Below are 19668 nucleotides of genomic sequence, written 5' to 3' on the forward strand. Positions count from 1 at the left end.
AGGAAGAACAGAGAGTGAGCAGACCACCCCGACTTGACCTCTAAAACTTCTGAGCCCCAAACACCAAGTTAAATTCAAACCCAACCATCTGTCTGTCCAAAAGCATCATGAGAGAAAACGAGAGGCCAGCACCCAGGGGATGGTACTGCCATGCCCTCCTCCACCCACGCACCCAGACTGGCCTTACAGACCCAGATTTTGACTTTGGGGAAATTATTTAACTTCTGTTTCTTCATCTGTTAGTAAGAATAGTAAGATGGGTCCAAAACCCCAATATCAGGTATACTTTGGAATTCAGAAGTGTTGCCTTGCAGAAAGGTCAAAAGGTCCATCTTCCATATACTCTCTAACGCCCTCAGCAGGCTCTGGGGCCACACCTCTTGGCAAACCCATTAATACCTCTTCAGGGTCATGTGAATATTTTCACCAAGAAGCTAAGGCATAACTAGCCTCCCAACAGCTCAGGTCAGGTTTGCCACTAATTGAATTCTGTGTCAAACTTATGAACAATTTGAAGCCTTCAGAACTTTTGGATTTAGGGATCAGGGCTTCTGATCCTGTAGTACCTACCTCACAGGGCCCCTGTGAGGACTAAATGAATTAATATATATACAGTGTTAGATGGTGCCTGGCACATGTGACACCATGGAGAATGTCCCAAAGCCTGGCCTTGGGAGTGCAGAGTCCAGCTGGAGACAGGATATTCTCTCTGCCCAGGACCCCAGGAGGCCAGGAACACTGGCTCAGGGGTCACCCCTTGCCTGACATCACCAATCTAACCCACCGCTGCCCCACCCCACACTGCCCCCTACAACCAACTGCTCAGGGAACCTCAGAGGCCACATTAAGAAGTGTACCTGCCAAGTCCCATCCCAGTGCTGGGCAGGTCCGAGGGCCAGCTGGTCAGGGTAATGCCCACCCTGTGCGCAGAGCGTGCCAGGCATCTTCCCTCCTTTTACTGTGGGGTTTCCTCTGTGCCTGGGCACCAGGGGCTGAGTGGAAACTCAGTGGAGGGGGCATCTCAGAAAGGGCACTCCCTGAACCAGGGGTGTCAGGGAAGGCTCCCAGGGGGAGGGAAACTGGGGTCAGGTCTTAAGAGCAAGTAAGGGCTGTTATTTAGATGACTAAGGGACGGGCCAGATGGAAGAGCATGGCTCTAAGGCTTGGGAGAGCAGATCCTGAAGGCCAGTGGAGCAAGGAGGGCTGACCCTGACCTTAAATGTCCTGTAGGCAAGGCCAGGGGGCTCAGACTTGCCCCTGAGTTTGAAGCGGAACCAGGGGGAAAGTTAAGCTTCAGGAAGACATAATCACCTCAACATTGTGAAGGAAAAAGGTTTTCTCACTGTGTGTCATTTGAACAACTCTTGACAATGCCCCAGCACTCTCTGGGGTCTGCAGGGCCCAGCACAGGGCCTGGCCCGAAGTAGGTGGTCTGTGAACACTTGTCAAGCAGTTCTCAGATGCCGGTGTATGTTGGGGTAGCCAGATTCCCCGGCTTCTGCCCCTACCCCCAGGCCCCATGCCCCCGCTGCTGTGCTTAAAGGCCAATAGGTGTGGACATCCCTGGCCTCCGACAGCCTGTAGGAAACTTTGCCTTGAAGCAGGTCACAGGCGAACACAGGGATGCTTGCTCACTGCCTCCAAGTTCAGGGAGGAGATGGAAACAGCAGAGGGGGCAGTGAGCTTCAAAGGACACCAGATAGGGCAAGGAAGGAAAAGTGGGGTCCTGTTACTCCAGGTCAGGAAGGGAGGGGCCTGGAATAGAACTGGACTCTGCAGCCCACAGCCTGCTCGGGGACCCCGGGGAACCTCCAGGTCTCCTGCCCCAACATTGCAAAGGCCTTCCTCCCAGAGAGCTGAAACCTGCCACTCCGCTTTCTCTGCCCAGCCTGGGCTCTGGAACCACACATCACTCCTGCCCACTTGGCCCCAGCACAGCCCCGAGACCACGTTCTCTCTGTGAACTTTTCCCCGAGCAACACATCCCAATTTCTTCACCTCGATGTAGCAGCTTCCAGGACCCATCCTCCCAACCTGCCACCTTCCTTGGCCTCATTCGAGTTTGTTCGTGTCCTTCTTTAGTCATTTAACCTCTCTGGGCTTTACTGTCCACATTTGTAAAATAGGGGTAATCCTGGGCCTCAGACAGCTGTGGGACGAGGCAATGAGATCAAGGCTCTTCTAACGAGAGCTATGGTTCTTAGAATCCTAACCGAGGGCGATTTTGCCCCCAAAGGGACATTTAGCAATGTTGAAAACCACTTTCGATTGTCACACTGGGATAGGGGGACTCCCAGTGTCTAACGGGTAGAGGCTAGGGATGCTGCTGAGTATCCTTCAACGCACAGGATGGTCTCTGCCAGCAAGGAATTATCCAATCCAAAATGTTAAGAGTGCCGAGGCTGAGAAACCCTGAACTAGGAAAAGTCCTTGTGGCCTTTAGCCACAGCCCAGCCTCTGGTAAGACCCCCATGAGAGTGAGGACAGCCTCCATTTCACAAGTCCCTAGGTTTTCCTTCCACCTCCCATCCTTCTCAATCAGGAGGCAGCAGAACAAAGGTTCGGTGGAGCCAGACTGCTTGGGTTTGAATCCAGGCTCCTTGATCTACTAGCTATGTGATCTGGGGAAGTCACTTAACCTCTCTGTGCCTTGTTCTCCTCTGTAAAGCAGTGATATAACAACAGTAGCTACCCCAGTGTTGGGAGCATATTAAGCCTTATGATAAGTGGTGGCTACTGTCAGCATCATCCTCATCCTCCTTACCAGGACATCTTCCCTGCTTCTTACCATAATTGCCTCTCGCATGCTCCTTAACTGAACAGGAAAGCAGCTGCTTTTAAGTGTTTGCTGACTGAAGCAAAAAGCCACGCACACCCTATTCTTGGACCAGGTCCCTCTGGAGACCTGAAGGCTATTTCTGGGCAGCCTCAACATGCCCTTCTCTGGAAGGGGCCAGGCCAGCTCTGCCTCCCCCATTGCCTCCCTCCCTGGCCTCCAGGGACTCACCCACGGGGTCCACGAGGTCGATGTGGTCCACAAAGTCCCGCTTTCCCAGATAGACAGTGAGCTGGGGAGGAGAGGCACAGGGCACATTAGCAGCTGTGGGCCCCACCCTGGAAGAAACCCTGGGAGCTGCCGCAGAAATCCCTGGACCCATCCCTAACCCTCATTGAAATCTCAGCTGGACTTGGACCCAAGCCCCAGGCCTGATACTAAGAATAACAAACCCTTGTACAATTTTAAAAGCACCCGTTCATCCCAAAACCCATGAAGAGGTTGTTACAGTTCCCATTTTGCAGATGAGGACACTGAGGCCTGGATGGGTCTTCATGCCAACAAGCACCACTGAGGGTCGAGGGGCAGCAGCAAAGAAGTCTGCTGAGTGGGGGTGCAGGCACATCTCTGAGAGGACAAGGGGATCCAGAGCAGGGCCAGAGGCACCGAGAACTCTGGATGCTGAGCTCTGTGCCCTTTCTGCTTCCTGCCCCTGTGCAGTCTGCAGGGATCCACTCGAAGGAGGACTTGTTTTCTGAGGCAGTAAGCCAGTGCCTCGCTCAGTAGCCAGCCTTCGGGGAGGAACCCCAGAGCTAGAATCCAAAGTGTCATTCTAGGTGCTTCCTACTCCTCCACAGTCCCTAAATCCTGACGAGTCTCCTGCCATCAGATTTCTCAATCCACCCCCTCTCTCCATCCCCACAGCCACCCTTGCCTGGACTGCATACCAGCCCCTCAATGGTCTGCTGCCTAGAGCCTCCTGCACTTCAACCATTCTCCCCTCCTTAGCCAGACTAATCATCCTAAAATGCAAATTTAACCATAGTAGTCTGGTCTGAAAACCCTCTAATGGTTCCTCAGTGCCTGGAGGTGAGATGCCAAATGAGTTTCATTTCAGATGCCAACTCTGATCGATTGGTAGGGGCTGCCTGTAGCCCTGGGCTGAAAAGGAATCCAAGATGGAATACTGGCTCAGAAGGAAAGGGTAAAGGGTGACTGGTGATGTCTGCTGTGGGCACAGAAGGGAGACATGGGCGCACACGTGGTGCTATCTGCCAGTCCAAACCAGGAGTCCAGACTCCTAAGCCTGGCCATAAGACTCAAGTCCCAGCCCTGCAACCTCCCCACCTCAGCTCCTGTTCCCTCTGCCTCCCTCTTGGCATCCAGACTCCCTGCGATTTCTGTTCATGCCTCCAATATCCTTTTCCACACTGCCTTTCCTGGAAATGCATCCTTCCTCCAGGAAGCCATCCCTGAGCACCCAGGCTGGGTCTGCAGCCCCGGGGCATCCCTCTATCTCATACTTGCCACTTTATATGGCTGTAAGGGGCACGGGCTGTGCCTTATTATCTCAGTACACCCTCCCCCGATCCCCACCAGCTCAGCCTGGACCTGACATGGAATGATGACAGTAATATCTGTTTGCTAAACTGAGAAGAAAGCAGGATGGAGCCTGGGGCTGTGTAAGAAAGTGGGGCAGGCACTGCGAGCTGCCCCGGATAACAGGGCTGAGTAGAGAGGCTCCAGGGGCCACTCGCACCAGAGGCCTTGGCTCCCGTGAGGCCCTTGGCACGTGCTCTCATTACTGCACTCACAGTGCAGCCTCTCTGTGATAGGTCATGTCTCCCCACAGCAGGGCAGGGGCTCCCTAAAGTCCAGGGGTGCTGCACACCCCCTTGGACAGAAGGTTTGCTGAGAGGGCTCCTCCTGCTGTGACCAAGGGCTCCTAAGGACAGAGCTGTCTCTGCCCCTCAGACAGGGTGTTCGGGTCCTGCATGAGCAGAAGAGATGCTGGAGAGAAGACGAGAGTTTGGGGACAGGGAGGAGCCAGGGTGTGGCTGCTACAACTCACCTTTCCATTGGGGCTCGCCTTCTTGAACACCCTAGGGAGAGAAAGAGTGGGAAGGCCAGGTTAGGAAATCCTGCTCAGGGGAAGGCTCCTGCAGGCCATCCCTCAGCAGAACCGAGAACAAGGGGCCCAGAGTGACTTGCAGGGACCATCCAAGCATTGGGAGCCAGGCATGATCGGATCTCACCACCTCCCCCACTATCCCCACCCCACCCCAGCTGCCATGCTTGCCTTGATAGCTCTCCTGGGCTCCCTTGACACCCCCTTGGTCTATTCTTAACCCAGCAGGCAGGGGGAGTCTTCCAAGATGGGTCAGACCATGCCACTCGTTTGCTCAAAGTCCTCCCAGCTCAGGCAGAGGCACAGCCTTGTGTGTGTGTCTGCCCGCCTCCTTTCCCTCCCGGCCTCACCTCCCACTCCTCTCCCCAGCCTCCAGTCACGAGCCTGCTTGCCTTTCCTCCAGCACACCACCAACACACCCGGACGCTCTCCCTGCACAGAGCTGCTCCCCCGGCCTTGAGCCTTACTTATATGATGGGCTTCACCCTCTGTCCACTGAGCATTCCCAGTCCTCTTCTCACTCGACCTTCCCTTTTCCCACAGCACTCATGGCTTCCAAACCTACTACACAGCTGACTCGCTGATTACATTTATGCCTGTCTACTCTGCCAGTGTCAGCTCCGTGAAGACAGGGATCTTTGTCTCTCTTGTCCACTGATGCATCTATAGCACCTAGAATGGTGCACCTAGTACGTGTTTAATATATCTGTGTTAATGAATGGCAGGGAGCAAGCTTCCAATAAATATTAGTTGAGAGGGTGAATGAATGAATTAGGGAAGGAATCAAGCGAGAAACTGAGGCCCAGGGAAGGGAGGGGATGTGCCCATGGCTGCACAGCAGAGCACTGGGTGTGAAGTCAGGAAGAGGCATGGTTCCTGACTCCCACAAAGTGCTCCCTCGGCCTTCCAGAGCCCGCTGTGGCCCTCAGCAACACCTCCTGCCCTCCCCACTAGCTGGGGGAGAGGGTCTGGGAGCCTGAGGCCCCTCACCTATCCCCATCATCTAGACCCAGAATTGCTCAGAGTAACATTGGGAGGGAGAGGAGAAATGTGAAAGGTAGAAACAGAGACACAGAAACAGGAGAAGGTAGTGGAGGAGGGAGGGGAGGGAGGGAGAGGAAAGAAAAGGGACGCTGGTTCTGGAAGTGTGAAAATAAAAGATAGAATGAGAGAAGAAAAAATAAAGAGAGGGAGAGAGAAATAGTCACAAACAGAGAGAGATGGAGCAGACACAGAGCAACAGAGCAGGCCTCCACGCACTGAGAGGGATCCAGGCAGCCCAAATCCTGGAGGAGCAGGAGGCCCAGCAGGCACCCAGGACAAGGCTGGGTGAGGCCCACAGTGTCACAGTGACAGCAGGTCCTTCGAGAAAGGGAGTGGGGTGGTGGCTTTGAGCTGCCTCCACACCTGCCCCGTTCACCCCCACCCCTTCCTTTTGGGGCCCAAGGGACTACTGATGGATCTGAGCTTGGCTAGCCAACAAGGACTAGCCCATCCCTCCCCCACCTCCCCTAGGACTCTGGGCTCTTCTCCTCATAAATATTTATCAGTGTTTGGAGTGTGAAGATGCCACAGTCGGCGAGGGTATAATAATTGCTAAGGTGAGAAAAAGTACAGATCACACGGTTTGAACCAGCAGCTCCCAATCTAAGGCTGGACCCGCAGAGGAGACCAGAGAAGTGACAGGCCTCATGTACCCCAGCTGCTTCCAGAAGCCTCAGTGATTCAGACCCTCGGAAGCCCCAGGTCTGAGAAAAGGGAGCGGCCACAAATGCCCAGGGCCACACATAACTGAGCCAGGAAAAGCCATTCCAGTAACCCCTGAGAAGGACTAAGGCACCCTGGCCACAGGAGGAGGCCGGGGCCAGCAGGGAGGAGTGATAGGGAGGGAGGGAAGGAAGCAAGGAGGAACTAACATTTTTAAAAAGAAGGAACTGGAATTTGTTGAGTGCTCAATTAATTATTTCTCATAACAGCACTGTGAAGTGGGCATTAGAATGCTCATTTTATAGATAATGAACTCAAGGCTAAGAGAGATGTAGTAATTTTCCCAGGAACACACAGCAAGCAAGGGGCCGATAAGTCAGAAATCAGACCCAGTTCCATCTGTCGGCCTCCAGAGGCTGGGTATTTTATATCCAAGCCTGCTGCTTTCCTGAAGCAGGTGTTTTTAGCAACATCAAGAATAACAAAAAAAGAGGGGAAATGAGGACAGGAGGGTGGGCGGGAAAGAAGAAAGGAAAGAGTGAGTAAGGGGCAAGGAGGAGAATGAGGGGCAGGAAGCAGGGCCAGCCCAGCGGAGGGGGATGTCCAGTCAGCCTGGGGCCACCTCCTCAGGGTGCTGGATACTGATGGCTTCCTCAGAAACAACAGCAGCCGCCCATGCCCTCCAAGCATGTACGCCCTCATCATGTCTCTAAGTGTTTTTCCCAGAACATTGTTGTGGATCCTTCAACAATCCCATTTCAGAGACAATAAAACTGAGGCTCAAAGAGGGAAACTGTGGCTGCCTGTCTCCAGAGCGAGAGTCCCACAGCCAAATCGTCCCTGAAACAACTCCACTGGCTTCCTGACCCCAGTGCTGGCAGAAAAAAGGCCCCCATGGAGGTGCTTCCAGTTCACTGGAACCCCTGCCCATACAGCACCTTACAGATCGCTTCTGCCTGTCCACTTTGAAGAGCAAGCACAAACACGCAAGGCTGAGGTCAAAGCCAAACTTCCAGACTGTGGGGTGGCTGCATTTGGTTCACCACCAAGTCCCATCTGAGCCCCACAAGCCTGATCCTCAGAGCCAAAACTGCATCCCATAAGAGAAGTACCGGCGGTATTCTACATGATTAAGACTCTGGAGACAAGGAACAGAAACCCACCAGGCAGAGCTCAAGAAAAGGAGTGGGGGGTATGATAAGGAGGCAAAAGTCTCACGGGAAGGATATGCAGGCAGGATGCACGGGGGCTGGAGCCAGGAACAGGGAAGCCATCAGCCTCTCAGGCGGCTGCTCTCTCTCTCCATCTCTCCCCCTGGGGCTGCATGTTCTCCTGGCTGCACTGCTCTCTGTGCGGCTGCTCCATTGTCTCTGTGGACCAACTCTCTCTGCTTACTCAGAGCTTTTCTGCTCCTCCATCATTTTGGCTTGCATGTGGCTCTCACTCCAACTGGGCTTCTACTCTGCCTCTGCTCAGCTTCCCACTGTTAACTGGCTGAATGGCCCAATTCCAAATTCCCAGGAGAGGAATTTGATTGGTCAGCTGTGGTCAGGTGTTCCACGACTGGGCCAATCAGCTAGGCCTAGGTTGTGTCATGTGGTCCATGAGGCATGGGCAGAGGAGGGCCTATAGAGAAATGTTTTTCAAACCAGGGGTCACAACCCATTAGTTGACAATGAAATCAACTTAAGAAATTGCCACCAGCACTTTGTCACTGTTATTGTTTAAGGGAATAGAAGATTTAAGCATGAGGTGCAGATGGCAAGGGAACAGTATTTATTACCACATTTACCAGTATTCCACTCCCCTCTAAGACTGGGTATATGGGTGAATCAAATTTCTCCAGTCCTATGAAGTCAGACATGCCCGTGCAGCTTGTCTGGACAAGGAAATACAAGTAGAAGTTCCATATGTCACTTCCGGGCAGAAGCATTGAAAGGCTGGTGCATGGTTTCCCCAGGCTGTTTATATTAGTCTTCTATGGAGATTATAACAAATGATCATGAACCTAGTGGCTTAGAACAACATAAATTTATTATCTTGCAGTTTTATAGTTCAGAAGTTCAAAATGTACTTCACTAGGCTAAACTCAAGATGCTGGTAGGGCCATGTTCCTTTCCAGAGGTTCTAGGGAGAAATCTGTTTCCTTGCCCTTTCCATGCACAATCCACGTCTTAAGGTCTCTTCCTCCACCTTCAAAGCCAGCAACAGCAAGTTAGGTTCTTACCACATTGCTTCACTCCAACCTCCTCTTCTGCTTCCCTTTTCCACTTTTAAAGACCCTTATGAATACATACAACTCCCTATTTTAAGATTAACTGATTTTAGGAAACTTAATTCCATCTGCAACTGTAATTCCCTTTTGCCATATGATATAAACTATTCAAAGGTTCCAAGAATTAGGATGTAGACATTGTTGGGGGACCATTCTCCTGCCTACCACACCCTCTTTCCTCTGTCACTGAAACTAGCCATGATCTGGCTAGGGAAGTCTCCAGCAACCTAAATCCCAGGGCTCTCCTGCTAGATGATAGACATGTAGCATGAGGAAGAAGGCTCTTGAGCCACTAAGACTTGGGGACTGTTTGTAACTGCAGCAGACCAGCTTTTGGCAGACACAAAAATTATTATTTAATAAAACTTTTGTTTCAGATGAACTGAGTTGCAATGTAAAATGAATGTCATGCTGTAGATTTTTCTATGTTTAAAATCCACTGTTCTAGAGAAACATGCCAAAAACAAACATGCTCTATCAGTGTCTATGCAGCCTATTGGATCCTATTTTCTGATTCTGGTGCTCTTCTGTGAGCCAGCAGTCCTCCCAATGCCCACTTGTGCCTGTAGGCAGAGGTCTACATCATGGGGGACCCAGAACAAAATATCTTCCTAGAAAGATCACCCAACAACTAGCAGTTTATAATTCTGTTCAGCCAAATAATGGAATATTACACAGCACTGAAGTTATGCTTGCATCTTTCATAACACAGGGAAATGCCTATGATAGAATGTTAAGCAGAATAAATCAGGAATAAAAGCAATGTTTGGCATGAGCTCAACTTTATACTCAATAAACATGCCAAAGAAAAAATGAAGACAAAGTTGTTAAAATGGCAATACTCCTCATACTGACCTATGGATTCAGTGCAATCCCTATCAAAATCCCAGCTGGATTTTTTGCCAGAATTGACAGGCTGATCCTAAAATTCATATGGAAATACAATATCCAAAACAATCTTCAAAAAAAATAGAACAAAGTTGTAGGACTCAGACTTCTCAAATTCAAAACTTATTACAAAGCTACAGTAATACAGAATGTGTGACACTGGCATAAAGACAGACATATGGATCGATGGAACAAAACTGAGAGTCCAGAAATAAACCCATATATTTGTCAGTTGATTTTTGACAAGGGAATCAAGACAACTCAATGGGGATAAAAGTAGTCTTTTCAACAAATGATGCTTGGACAACTGGATATCCACATGCAAAAGAAATTAAATTGGACCGCCTACCTCACACCATATACAACAATTAACTCAAAATGTATCAAAGATCTAAATATAAGTGCTAAAACATATTTTCTTAGAAGAAAACATTAGTGTAAACCTACATAACCTTGGGTAAGGTAATGGCTTCTTAGATACGACACCAAAAGCACAGGCAACTAAAGAAAAAAGTAGATAAACTGCACTTCAAAATTAAAAACTCTGGAGCTTCAAAGATCACTATCAAGAAAGTAAATAGATAATCCACAGAATGGAGGAAATACTTTCAAATCATGTACCTAATAAGGGTCTAGTATCAAGGATATATAAAGACTCTATTATGATTCAACATCAAAACAGGCAAATAATTAAAAGCAGGCAATGGATTTGAACAGACATTTCTTCAAAGAAGATACACAAGTGGCCAATAAGCACATGAAAAGATGTTCAACATCATTTGTCACTGGGGAAATGCTAATTAAAGACACAATGAGATACTTCACACCCACTAGGATAGCTATCATCAAAAAGGACAACAGCAAGTGTTATTGAGAATGTGGAGAAACAGGAACCCTTGTACACTGTGGTGGTGATGTAAAGGGGTGCAGTCACTTTGGCAAACAGTCTGGCAGTTCCTCTAAATGTTAAACATAGACTTAACATATGACCCAGCAATTCCATTCCTAAGTAGATACCCAAGAGAACTGGAAATGATATCTACACAAATTCTTGTACATAAATGTTCATAATGGCATTATTCATAACAGTCATAAAACTGAAACAAACCCAAATGTCCATCAACTGATGAATGTATTTTTTTAAATGTGGCATCTACATGCAATGGAGTATTATTCAACCATTAAAAGGGATAAAGCACTGATTCGTACTACGACATGGCTACAACTTGAAAACATTATGTTGCATGAAAGCCAGACACAGAAAGCCATATGTTGTTTGATGTTTGATTCTATTTATACGAAATGTCCAGAACTGGCACCTACATGGACACAGAAGGCAGAGGAGAGGTTTCCAGGGGCTGGTGGGAGGGGGAAATGGGAAGTGATTGCTAATGGGTAGGAGTCTCTTTTTGGGGTGATGAGTATGTCTGAAATTAGACAGTGGTGATGGTTACACAACCTGTGACTATACTAAACACCACTGCATTTTACACTAAAAACTCAATATTGTGGTATATAAATTATATTTCAATTTTAAAAACTAAAGCTAAAATGAATGGAAGGAAAGGAAGTGTGCCTAAATGCTAACAGGGGTTGAAGGACCCTTCGTCCATCCACCAACTTGCTTCTTTATAGCCCTTATTTTTCCACATTGTACAATGAGCACAAATTACTTCACAAAGATGCCAGGGCCTCCATAACAGGATATGTCTCAGGTCTTAGTGAAAAAATACTGATGTGAGATAGAGAAGATAAGAATCCTATGACTCTGAATCCTTTGATGTTAGAATCTCAGATTCTGCGATTCCTCAGATCCCTCCCCAGGCCTGCTGGGTCAGCTGTCAGAACTGCTGTGCTGTGTCTTCTGCTCAGCTCTCTCTTTCTCCAGGAAGCCTTCCCTGACTCCCCCCAAATCTGGATTAGATGCCCCCCAACTCCCATACCCAGTGTGTCCCCAGTCACAGTATTTATCACATTTTGCAAAAGTCTGTTAACTCACTCTCTGCTTCCCTTCCATAATTTATATGAGAGTAGAGATTTTATTTGTGTTATTGATCCTGGATCCCTGGGACACAGCATGGTGCCTGGACCACAGCAGGTGCTCAGTAAATACAGGTGGAATGCTGTTGAATGAATGCCCTAAGAGAGAATTAGTCAAGAGCGAGGATGGATGAAGTTTAAAAAGAGGTAGTGATGATCCTTTGCTCTGGGTGAGTGGACTCCAGGGATTTATTCTTCTAGCCATACCTCTCTAAGGCTCTCAGGATCAGTAGCACTGGGCTTAGAAAATGCTTCACAGGGGCAGGTCCCAGCCACCATCAGGCTGAGCCAGGAATACAACTGACACACCCCGACAGGCCTCTGCTCAGCTTTGACCAATGACTCTCCCATTTATCATTCACTTACCCAGTAAACATTCACACAGCTCCTACCACTGCCAGGCTCTGCGGGCACTAAGATGAACAACTCATGGTCCCTGCTGATAAAAGACCGTGGTAGAGCCAAGTTAGAGAAACCCTCAGCCATGACGGCCACTGTGCATGAGCTCTCCGTATAAAAGCCAGCTGCTGTGCTAAGAACTTCACACACAATAAGATACCATATTATTCCATCTAGATACTCCCTTTTTTCAAAAGAGAAACTTGAGATTCAGAGACCTTAAATAACTTAACCAAAGTCTCAAAACCGTATCAGAAAACTCATACAGGAGAGAAACCCCCTGAATGGACCATCTATGGGAAATCATTCAGCCAAAACACATCTTACTCAACATCAGAAAACTCATCCTGGAGAGATTACCTGTAAATTCAGATTTACTACCAGTAAATTGAGAGAGCACTGGCAACAATTCATTCCTCTGTAAGCATCAGAAAATTCATGTTAGATAAAAATGCTATGAATATGGTGAATATGGGGAGGCCTTCAGATAGTAATCTTAATCAACAACAGAAAACTTATCCAGGAGAGAAACCAGGCGCCAATGACTGCTCTAAGTGTGTTATAAATATTAACACATTTGCTCCTCCAACAACATGTAAGGAGGTACTATTATCCCCATCTCACAGATGAGGAAACTGGGGCACAGAGAATCTAAGTAATTTGCCCAAGGTCACACAGCTAGTAAGAGGCAGAACTAGATACTGGAATCCAGGCAGTCTAGCTCCAGAGATCACACTTTCAATCACTCACGATACTACCTTATAGGTGGGATTGTGTGGTTCTGTCTGTCAGGAAAGGCTTCAAGGGAGGAGGCAGCAATGAGGGGGATCTTTAAGAAAACACAGAGGTGCAGAAGAGGTGACAGCCCTGCAGGCGGAGGCCTGGGGAGGGCAACTGAGTTCACTGGGTGTTGGGGAGATAGTGAGAAATCCAAGTTTGTCCGAAGGGCCTGGGAGGAGCACCAGGGAAGAGGACAGACCAGAGAAGGGTCCATTCACTGCCCTGATAGTCATGGAGCATCTCCATGCATGGGGCCCTGGGCTAGGTGGGAAGGGTCTCAAATGCTAGACTAAGAAATTTGAACCATATCCAGAAGGCAATGGGGAGCCATGGGCACTTAAGGGGAAGAAGAATGGGCAGGGCTACATCTTAGACACAGAGATGCCTGTAACCCCATACCTTTCCCCTATCCCTGCCCAACTGGGCAGGGTGGCGGCCTGCAAGGGGGCATTCATCCTCAAGTACACCTGCCCTACATTTTGACCCACTTTCCCAGGTGTGAGAACAGCCATCAGGGAGCAGGGAGGTGTGAGGAGCAGGTGGCTGTGGCAGCAAAGAGGTTTCTAGGGCCCTTATCACACTCTCCCGGGTAGCAGAGTTATTTGTGTACCAGCTTGTCTGCTCTGCCAGAATTGAACAGCCTCCTTGTGTCAGTACATTGCCTGCCTGTTTACCCACCATTAGTGCACCTGCTTCTCAGGACAGCCCAGCAGAGGGGGTGGGGGCAGGAAGACAGGACATGTCACCCCTGTTTCACGGATTTGGGGAGCATGAAAGATCACAAAGCAGCCTGCTTTATTTCCCAGAGGGAGAAACTGAAGCCCAAGGGAGAGAAGAATCTTGCACCGAGACCAAGAAACTCAGGGATAGGGAGGCTCACGGGTGTGCCCAGAGTCACAGACTGGGAGGAGAGCCCCAGACTTCTGGTGCTCCTGTCACATTCCTGCTCCGAATCCCACATGGCTCCCTTTGGCACAGGCCTGAGGGCTGAGGGGTGGCGGGTGGTGGATTGGGGGCTCTGGCCAAGTCAAGCTCCAGGGCTCCAGACTTCTCACAGGCTTCCAGGCAGACAGCAATTGCTCCAGCTTCCTGCCAACATTCACGTGTTCACTTTTTTGGTCATGATCTATATTTGTGAAGACTTTCAGGGGGTGCAGAGTGAGGGAGGAGGGGAGCCTGGCCCATTTTCTAGTGACCCATGATACTGGAGATCTGAAAATCAAAGGCTAATAAACATTTCACCACGCAGACTGGCAGCTGGATCCCAAAGAGCCCACAGACCACACCTGAATGCTCTCCAGCCTTCTCGAGGGTCGAGAGGCAGGAAGGGAAGGGTGCTGGCAGAGGAAACAGTGCAGACGCTGAAGCAAGCAGACCCTGCCTGAGTCCTGTGTGACCTTGAGTTTCGCTTCCTCTCTGAGGCATACTTTCGTTGCCTGGAAAATGGGGGTGATATCTACCCCATAGGTGAAGGCATGTATAAAGCCTTGGTACCTAGTAGGGGATGACAGAGGGAAGCGGACATCATTGGTACTGAAATTATTACTGTTATTGTCATCATTCCCCAGGCCAACACCCTGCCTTCTCTCCAGCACCCAGGGGAGAGTTCTTGCCCAGATGTCCCTCAGGTAGAAGGGGATGATTACATTACCGCCACTGGAGACAGGCAAGGTTTTTTCAGCTGTCTGTCTCCCACCCAGTCTCTGATAGAAAACAGCAGTTTATGATTTTCTCTTCCTAGACCCTCACAGTCCAGAAATCTCCAGGGACATGCCCTGCTATTCCTTCTTTCTGTAATAGCCTTTCCATCAGTTCCTCCACTGTAGTCCCTCCCATCCTTCCTTCCCAATGTCACCTCATCCAAGAAGCCTTCCCTGACTGTTTCAGCCTAACGTGTCCTTGCCCTGACCCCTCCCCTCCTTCCCTTCTTTCCTCTTCCCAACCATCTTTCTTACTTCCTTCCTTGCTTTTCTTCCTTTCGTGTTTTCAGTCTCTGGACCTGACACTGTTCTTACTTCCAGGAGGCACAGGGCCCTGTGCACCTACACACTGGAGCAGGAAGACAGATACTCCACCAATAAACAAAACCCTCCCTCAAAAGCACAGCAGGAGGGTGGGATGATAGGGTGTACGATGCATCCAACTCAGCTCCAGGCTCCCCTTCTAGGGTGGGGTGCACCCCACACAGACGCACCTCTCCCTTCCCCTCCTCCATTCTGTCCCTGTGTCCCCTCAGCATCCCCATGAACCTGCATATCTCTGCTCCACCGTGGGCGTGGAACCACGTCTTCCTTCGGTCATCTTTGGTATATAGCTGGTGCTTAGTAAGTATCCTGAATGGATGAATAAATGAATAAACACGAGCCAAACCCTGAGCTTGAAAATGGGGAAAAATAGAACTTGAGCCAAGAGGCAAATTAGAGGCAGGCTGCCTGGCCACCAGCATGAGACACGGGTGTGTGCGGCCTCAGCAGGAGCACGTCACATGCAGGGCGGCCCCAGACACTCGGCAGCCCGTGATTCTTCTAATGGGAGGACTTTATTTAAATTTTCATTTGTTTGGGTTTGTTTTTTTCTTTTCTTTTCTTTCTTTCTTTTTTTTTTTTTTTTTTTTGCCAGTTTGAACATACAAAGTTTTAGAGCTATAGAATAACGTATTATATTAAAACGAGATTAATGAGAAGTATTATTTTTCCCCCATTCTCACATTTTATAAAACATCAGAACAGATTAACAAGGTGGCCATCTCCAACTCTGCGTCACCCACTCTGGGGGCCAGTCAGGGGCCAAGAGCCCTCTGTGGTCGGGGGCTCTGCCCAGACTAAAAGCTATGGCCTAAGGTAGTGGCTCTTTCCTAAGAAAGAATTTTGGGGAGGAAAATCCACACCTGCTATTTTGCCAGACATAGTGCCCTTGCTGTGCTGGAGAGTGGCTTGGTACAGGCTCATAAGAACTGACTGTCACCTTCGTAGGAATTTTGTGAGCTTGTTGTTAAACACAGCCATTGCTGGTGGCTCTCTACTAGGGGTGAGTCTGTTCCCCGGGAGGGCATTTGACAATGTCTGGAGACATTTCAGGTGGTCACGACTTGGGGGAGGGGTGCTACTGGCACCTGGTGGGTGGAGGTCAGGGATGCTGCCTGCACCAGCCAGCCCCCACCTGGCCCTCAACAAAGAATCTCCGGCCCCAGTGTTAACAGTGCTGATGGTGAGAAACCCTGATCTAAACTTACAATTAAATAAATTATATTAAAGACAAAAGGAATACACACTCAAACTTATCACTTACTATTATTTTACTATATTTCACTATAAAGATGGTGTCCTACTGTGCATCTCCTCCCAATTCCATGTTCAGACATCACGTTAGTCGGGGGAAATCCTTGGCAGGAGAACTTACACCACAGAAATCAGCAAATACTACAACCTCATCCTCTCTTTGTTTCCCGGCCAGTTGTTATCAGGGCACTATTGGGTGTGACACTAAGTAGAGAAGGGAAATTCACAAGCCTGGTGGGTGCCTCTAAGTTTCCAGCCCAGGCAGACAGCTCAGCACCAGCCCACTGTATGCAGTGTGGAAGCAGGATCCAAATGTGACCACGTGCACAAACTCTACACACCACACACACACACACACACACATACATTACTAAGCACACCCCATGTGCACACCTGCATCACACAGCCCACATACAACTCCCCCGACACACCCATACACACACCTCATAAATACACCTGTGCTCCCACAGCAGCCATCTAGCCAGACTGGACTAACTTAAATTATGAGAACAATAAGAGAATACCAGTCTGACTGACCATCTTCCTTGATGCGTCTGGACACCGCTGCCTTTACTCCCCCGTCTTCCCATGGTCTATCCTCCCCATACCCCCACACCCAGCTTGCTAAGGCAAAGGTCTCAACACCCACCTCCGGGGCACCATCCAGTGACCCCATCTCAGTGTCCATTCCTCTTGGCCACTGGAGCCCTGGCTGAGAAGTCCCCCATCCCTGCCCTGTGCCCTGCTTTCTGCAGGCTCCAGAGCAGAGCCTGGCTGGTTGTGACCTTCAGGGCCTGGCCTCCACCCCTTCCCAGAGCCTATGATGAGCAGTTCCCTTGGCGACTCCACCCACTCGGGGACTTCAGCTGCCACCAGATGCTGGTAAGTCCAAACCTCCATCTCCAGCCAGACTCTCCCGGACCCCACACCCACCAGCCTTGGTACATCTGTATTTAGATGTCCCCTGACTCCTCAGACAAGTCCCAAACAGACTTCCTGTCTACCCACACCTGTCCCTTGCCTACACTCTCTGCCCCTGCCCACCCCAGAGGTCAGCACACAGGAAGTGCTCAAGGCACATCTCATGGATAAAGGGATAAATTACATAATATATATAAAGAAAGGAAAAAACAAACTTCCTTATGAGGCAGATAGGAAGTCTTACCCCATTTTACAGACGAAAGCCCTGAGTCTCGGTGAAATTAAGGGGCCAGCCCAGGAGCCGCAGCCGAGGCAGGGGGCTGTGTGTGGGGAGGAGGGAGGCCGTGTAAGACCTGGCACTGGGGGCTGCAAGCAGCAGCCAGGCCAGGGTAGCCCCGCAGGATCGGCTCTCCCCAGCCCCAAGTGAGGGGGTTAGTTACAAAGAAAAGGAAAAGGCGTTCCTGATATGCGTCCTGTTTCCTCTCCTCCTCTGGGCTTCTCAGGCCTTGGAGGGCGGATGTCTCTGGGCTGGCAGCACTCAGCCAGTACACGCACGGACAGGCAGGGGGTGAGGGTCTCCCAGGGCCCCTTCCACCCTAGCAGTCTGGCCTGCATGGAGTCAGGGGCTCCTGAGTGACCCTCAAGTTTCCCTTCCCAGCCCAGAGGAGCCTCCCTTATCCCTAGTGAGTACTCGTCACAGCCAGACACCTCCTTCCATTGGACTGTCCCATAAAGGCACCTCCACTGGGAAGCCTTCCATGTCACCCTTACTTGCTCCGAGGGGGCCCTCTACAGCCCCTCTTCTTCCCTTCCTCCCTGCCCCTCAGCCACCTAGTCCATTACTCTGCCCAGCTCTCTCTGTGGCTATTGCCTGCAGATGGGAGCTCCCCATGAATCAGGCCAGGGAGCAGGGAGCAAAGGCAGAGGCCATCAAATGGGGCTTCTTCAGTGAAAGAACAAGATGAACCTCCTCCATCAGACAGGGAGATTGGGGCCTTCCTGAGGACAGGTTAGATCTCCTCTGTCAGGTAAGAATTTCGCTGAGGGAAGTGGCCGTGACTCCTCCATCAGATAGCAGGCTCCTGCAGACAAAGCTCATGCCTCCTTCCAAAGACAAGGAGCAGCTAAAGGACAAGAGGGCTATGTCCTCTCCATTAGATAGGGGACCCCGGGAAACAGGAGCCATGTTCCCCCCATCAGATCAGAGTCTCTCTCCTAGAGGACAGGACCATGTCCCCTCCATCAGACCAGGAGCCCCAGAGGGCACACTCCCTGTCTGCTGCCTCCTCAGCAGTTTCTAAAACAGTCTTCGGCTCAGTCTAGGACACAGAAGGAACTCCCCCTGGGGCAGAACTGGGGGAAGTCGTGCCCACATCCTCCCTTGCACAGGGTCCCATGCCAACTTCCCATTCACGCCCTCAACTGAATGGATGCTGCCTTGCCATCTTTAAGACAGCCATGTGTCTATCTGGGCAGAGGCCAGATGTCTTCTATTTCAGGCAGGAACACTGACTTCTAGAGAGATAGCAATGGGGACAACTGGGAGAGCCCTAACAAGAGAATGCCCAGGACCAGATGGGCAGTGACCAGATGTGTGGGCTGGATGGGTCTCTGCTCCCGACTCTGCTAATAAGTGGGCACACCTCTTCCCCCTGTGGCCACTAATACCCCCCACCCATCTCCAAACTTTGTCAGCACCCACTGCAGGCCAGAGTGGCTGGAGGCATCAGGGAGGAGGGAGAGCAGGGCCCTTCCCAGGTCCCACCTTGAGGATATCACTGGCCTTCCCCGGTGCTGTCGCTGAGCCTGGTCCAAGCTGCCCCCACAGCCGTCCTCCCTACATGTGCCCGCTCCAGGAGCTGCTATTAGTTAGCATCGATCTGCAAAGTGCTTAGCCGAGACATTTTATGAGCTCAGCCTCACCCAGGGCCCTGGGGGCTGAGAGCAAGAGGTGGAAACTGAGTGGGAAGCCCAGGCCACTTGACAGAGCCTGGGAACAGCTGAGCCCCAACACAAAGATCCAGACAAACCCAGGGCCAGCATTCAGTAAATGCTAGCTAAACACATGTTCACTGAAAAGCAACCTAACTAGATCTGGTAACTAAATCCAGGTGTATTTTTTTATTAAGAAAGAATTATTATTATTATTGTAACTGATTTTTATTAAGTGTTTAATACAAGTCAGGCACTATTCAGACACTAGAGTAACTCACTCACTCCTCACAAGCACCCGGTAAGGTTGATCCTCCCCACTCTACATACAGGAAACACAAGGAAGTTAAGTAACTTGCCCAAAGTCACAAAGCAGAAATAAGAAATGTTAGCAGCTCAAACCATCTGCTTGATAAATTAGGAAGTAAAAATATATTAACAATGATCTGTTTTAAAAGAATCAGACACTTTTGAAAGATATAACTAATCCTAAGTGTGTTCCAAACCAAATACTTTCATTATCGGACATTCTGTGGTATACTTG

At 49.9% G+C, this 19668-nt stretch overlaps 1 protein-coding gene across 12 annotated transcripts in view; it reads right to left on the reverse strand.

Moving 5' to 3' along the window:
• ARRB1 (arrestin beta 1) overlaps positions 1-19668 on the reverse strand; it is a 73597-nt gene that overhangs the window by 22106 nt on the left and 31823 nt on the right. For 3 of the 12 annotated variants that reach the window (XM_031460354.2, XM_064492719.1, XM_031460344.2), the window contains exons 2-3: positions 4848-4878; positions 3008-3068 (exon numbers count right to left, since the gene is read on the reverse strand). In XM_031460354.2, the coding sequence (XP_031316214.2) occupies positions 3008-3068; positions 4848-4855 (69 nt within the window). In that variant the 5' untranslated portion in view covers positions 4856-4878. Of the gene's footprint in view, positions 1-3007; positions 3069-4847; positions 4879-7829; positions 8305-16920; positions 17039-17436; positions 17457-19668 lie in introns of those variants that run through there. The other 9 variants (XM_031460353.2, XM_064492720.1, XM_064492721.1 and 6 more) reach the window with 9 other exon arrangements.

Source organism: Camelus dromedarius, chromosome 12 (assembly GCF_036321535.1).
Source record: "Camelus dromedarius isolate mCamDro1 chromosome 12, mCamDro1.pat, whole genome shotgun sequence".
NCBI lineage: Eukaryota > Metazoa > Chordata > Mammalia > Artiodactyla > Camelidae > Camelus > Camelus dromedarius.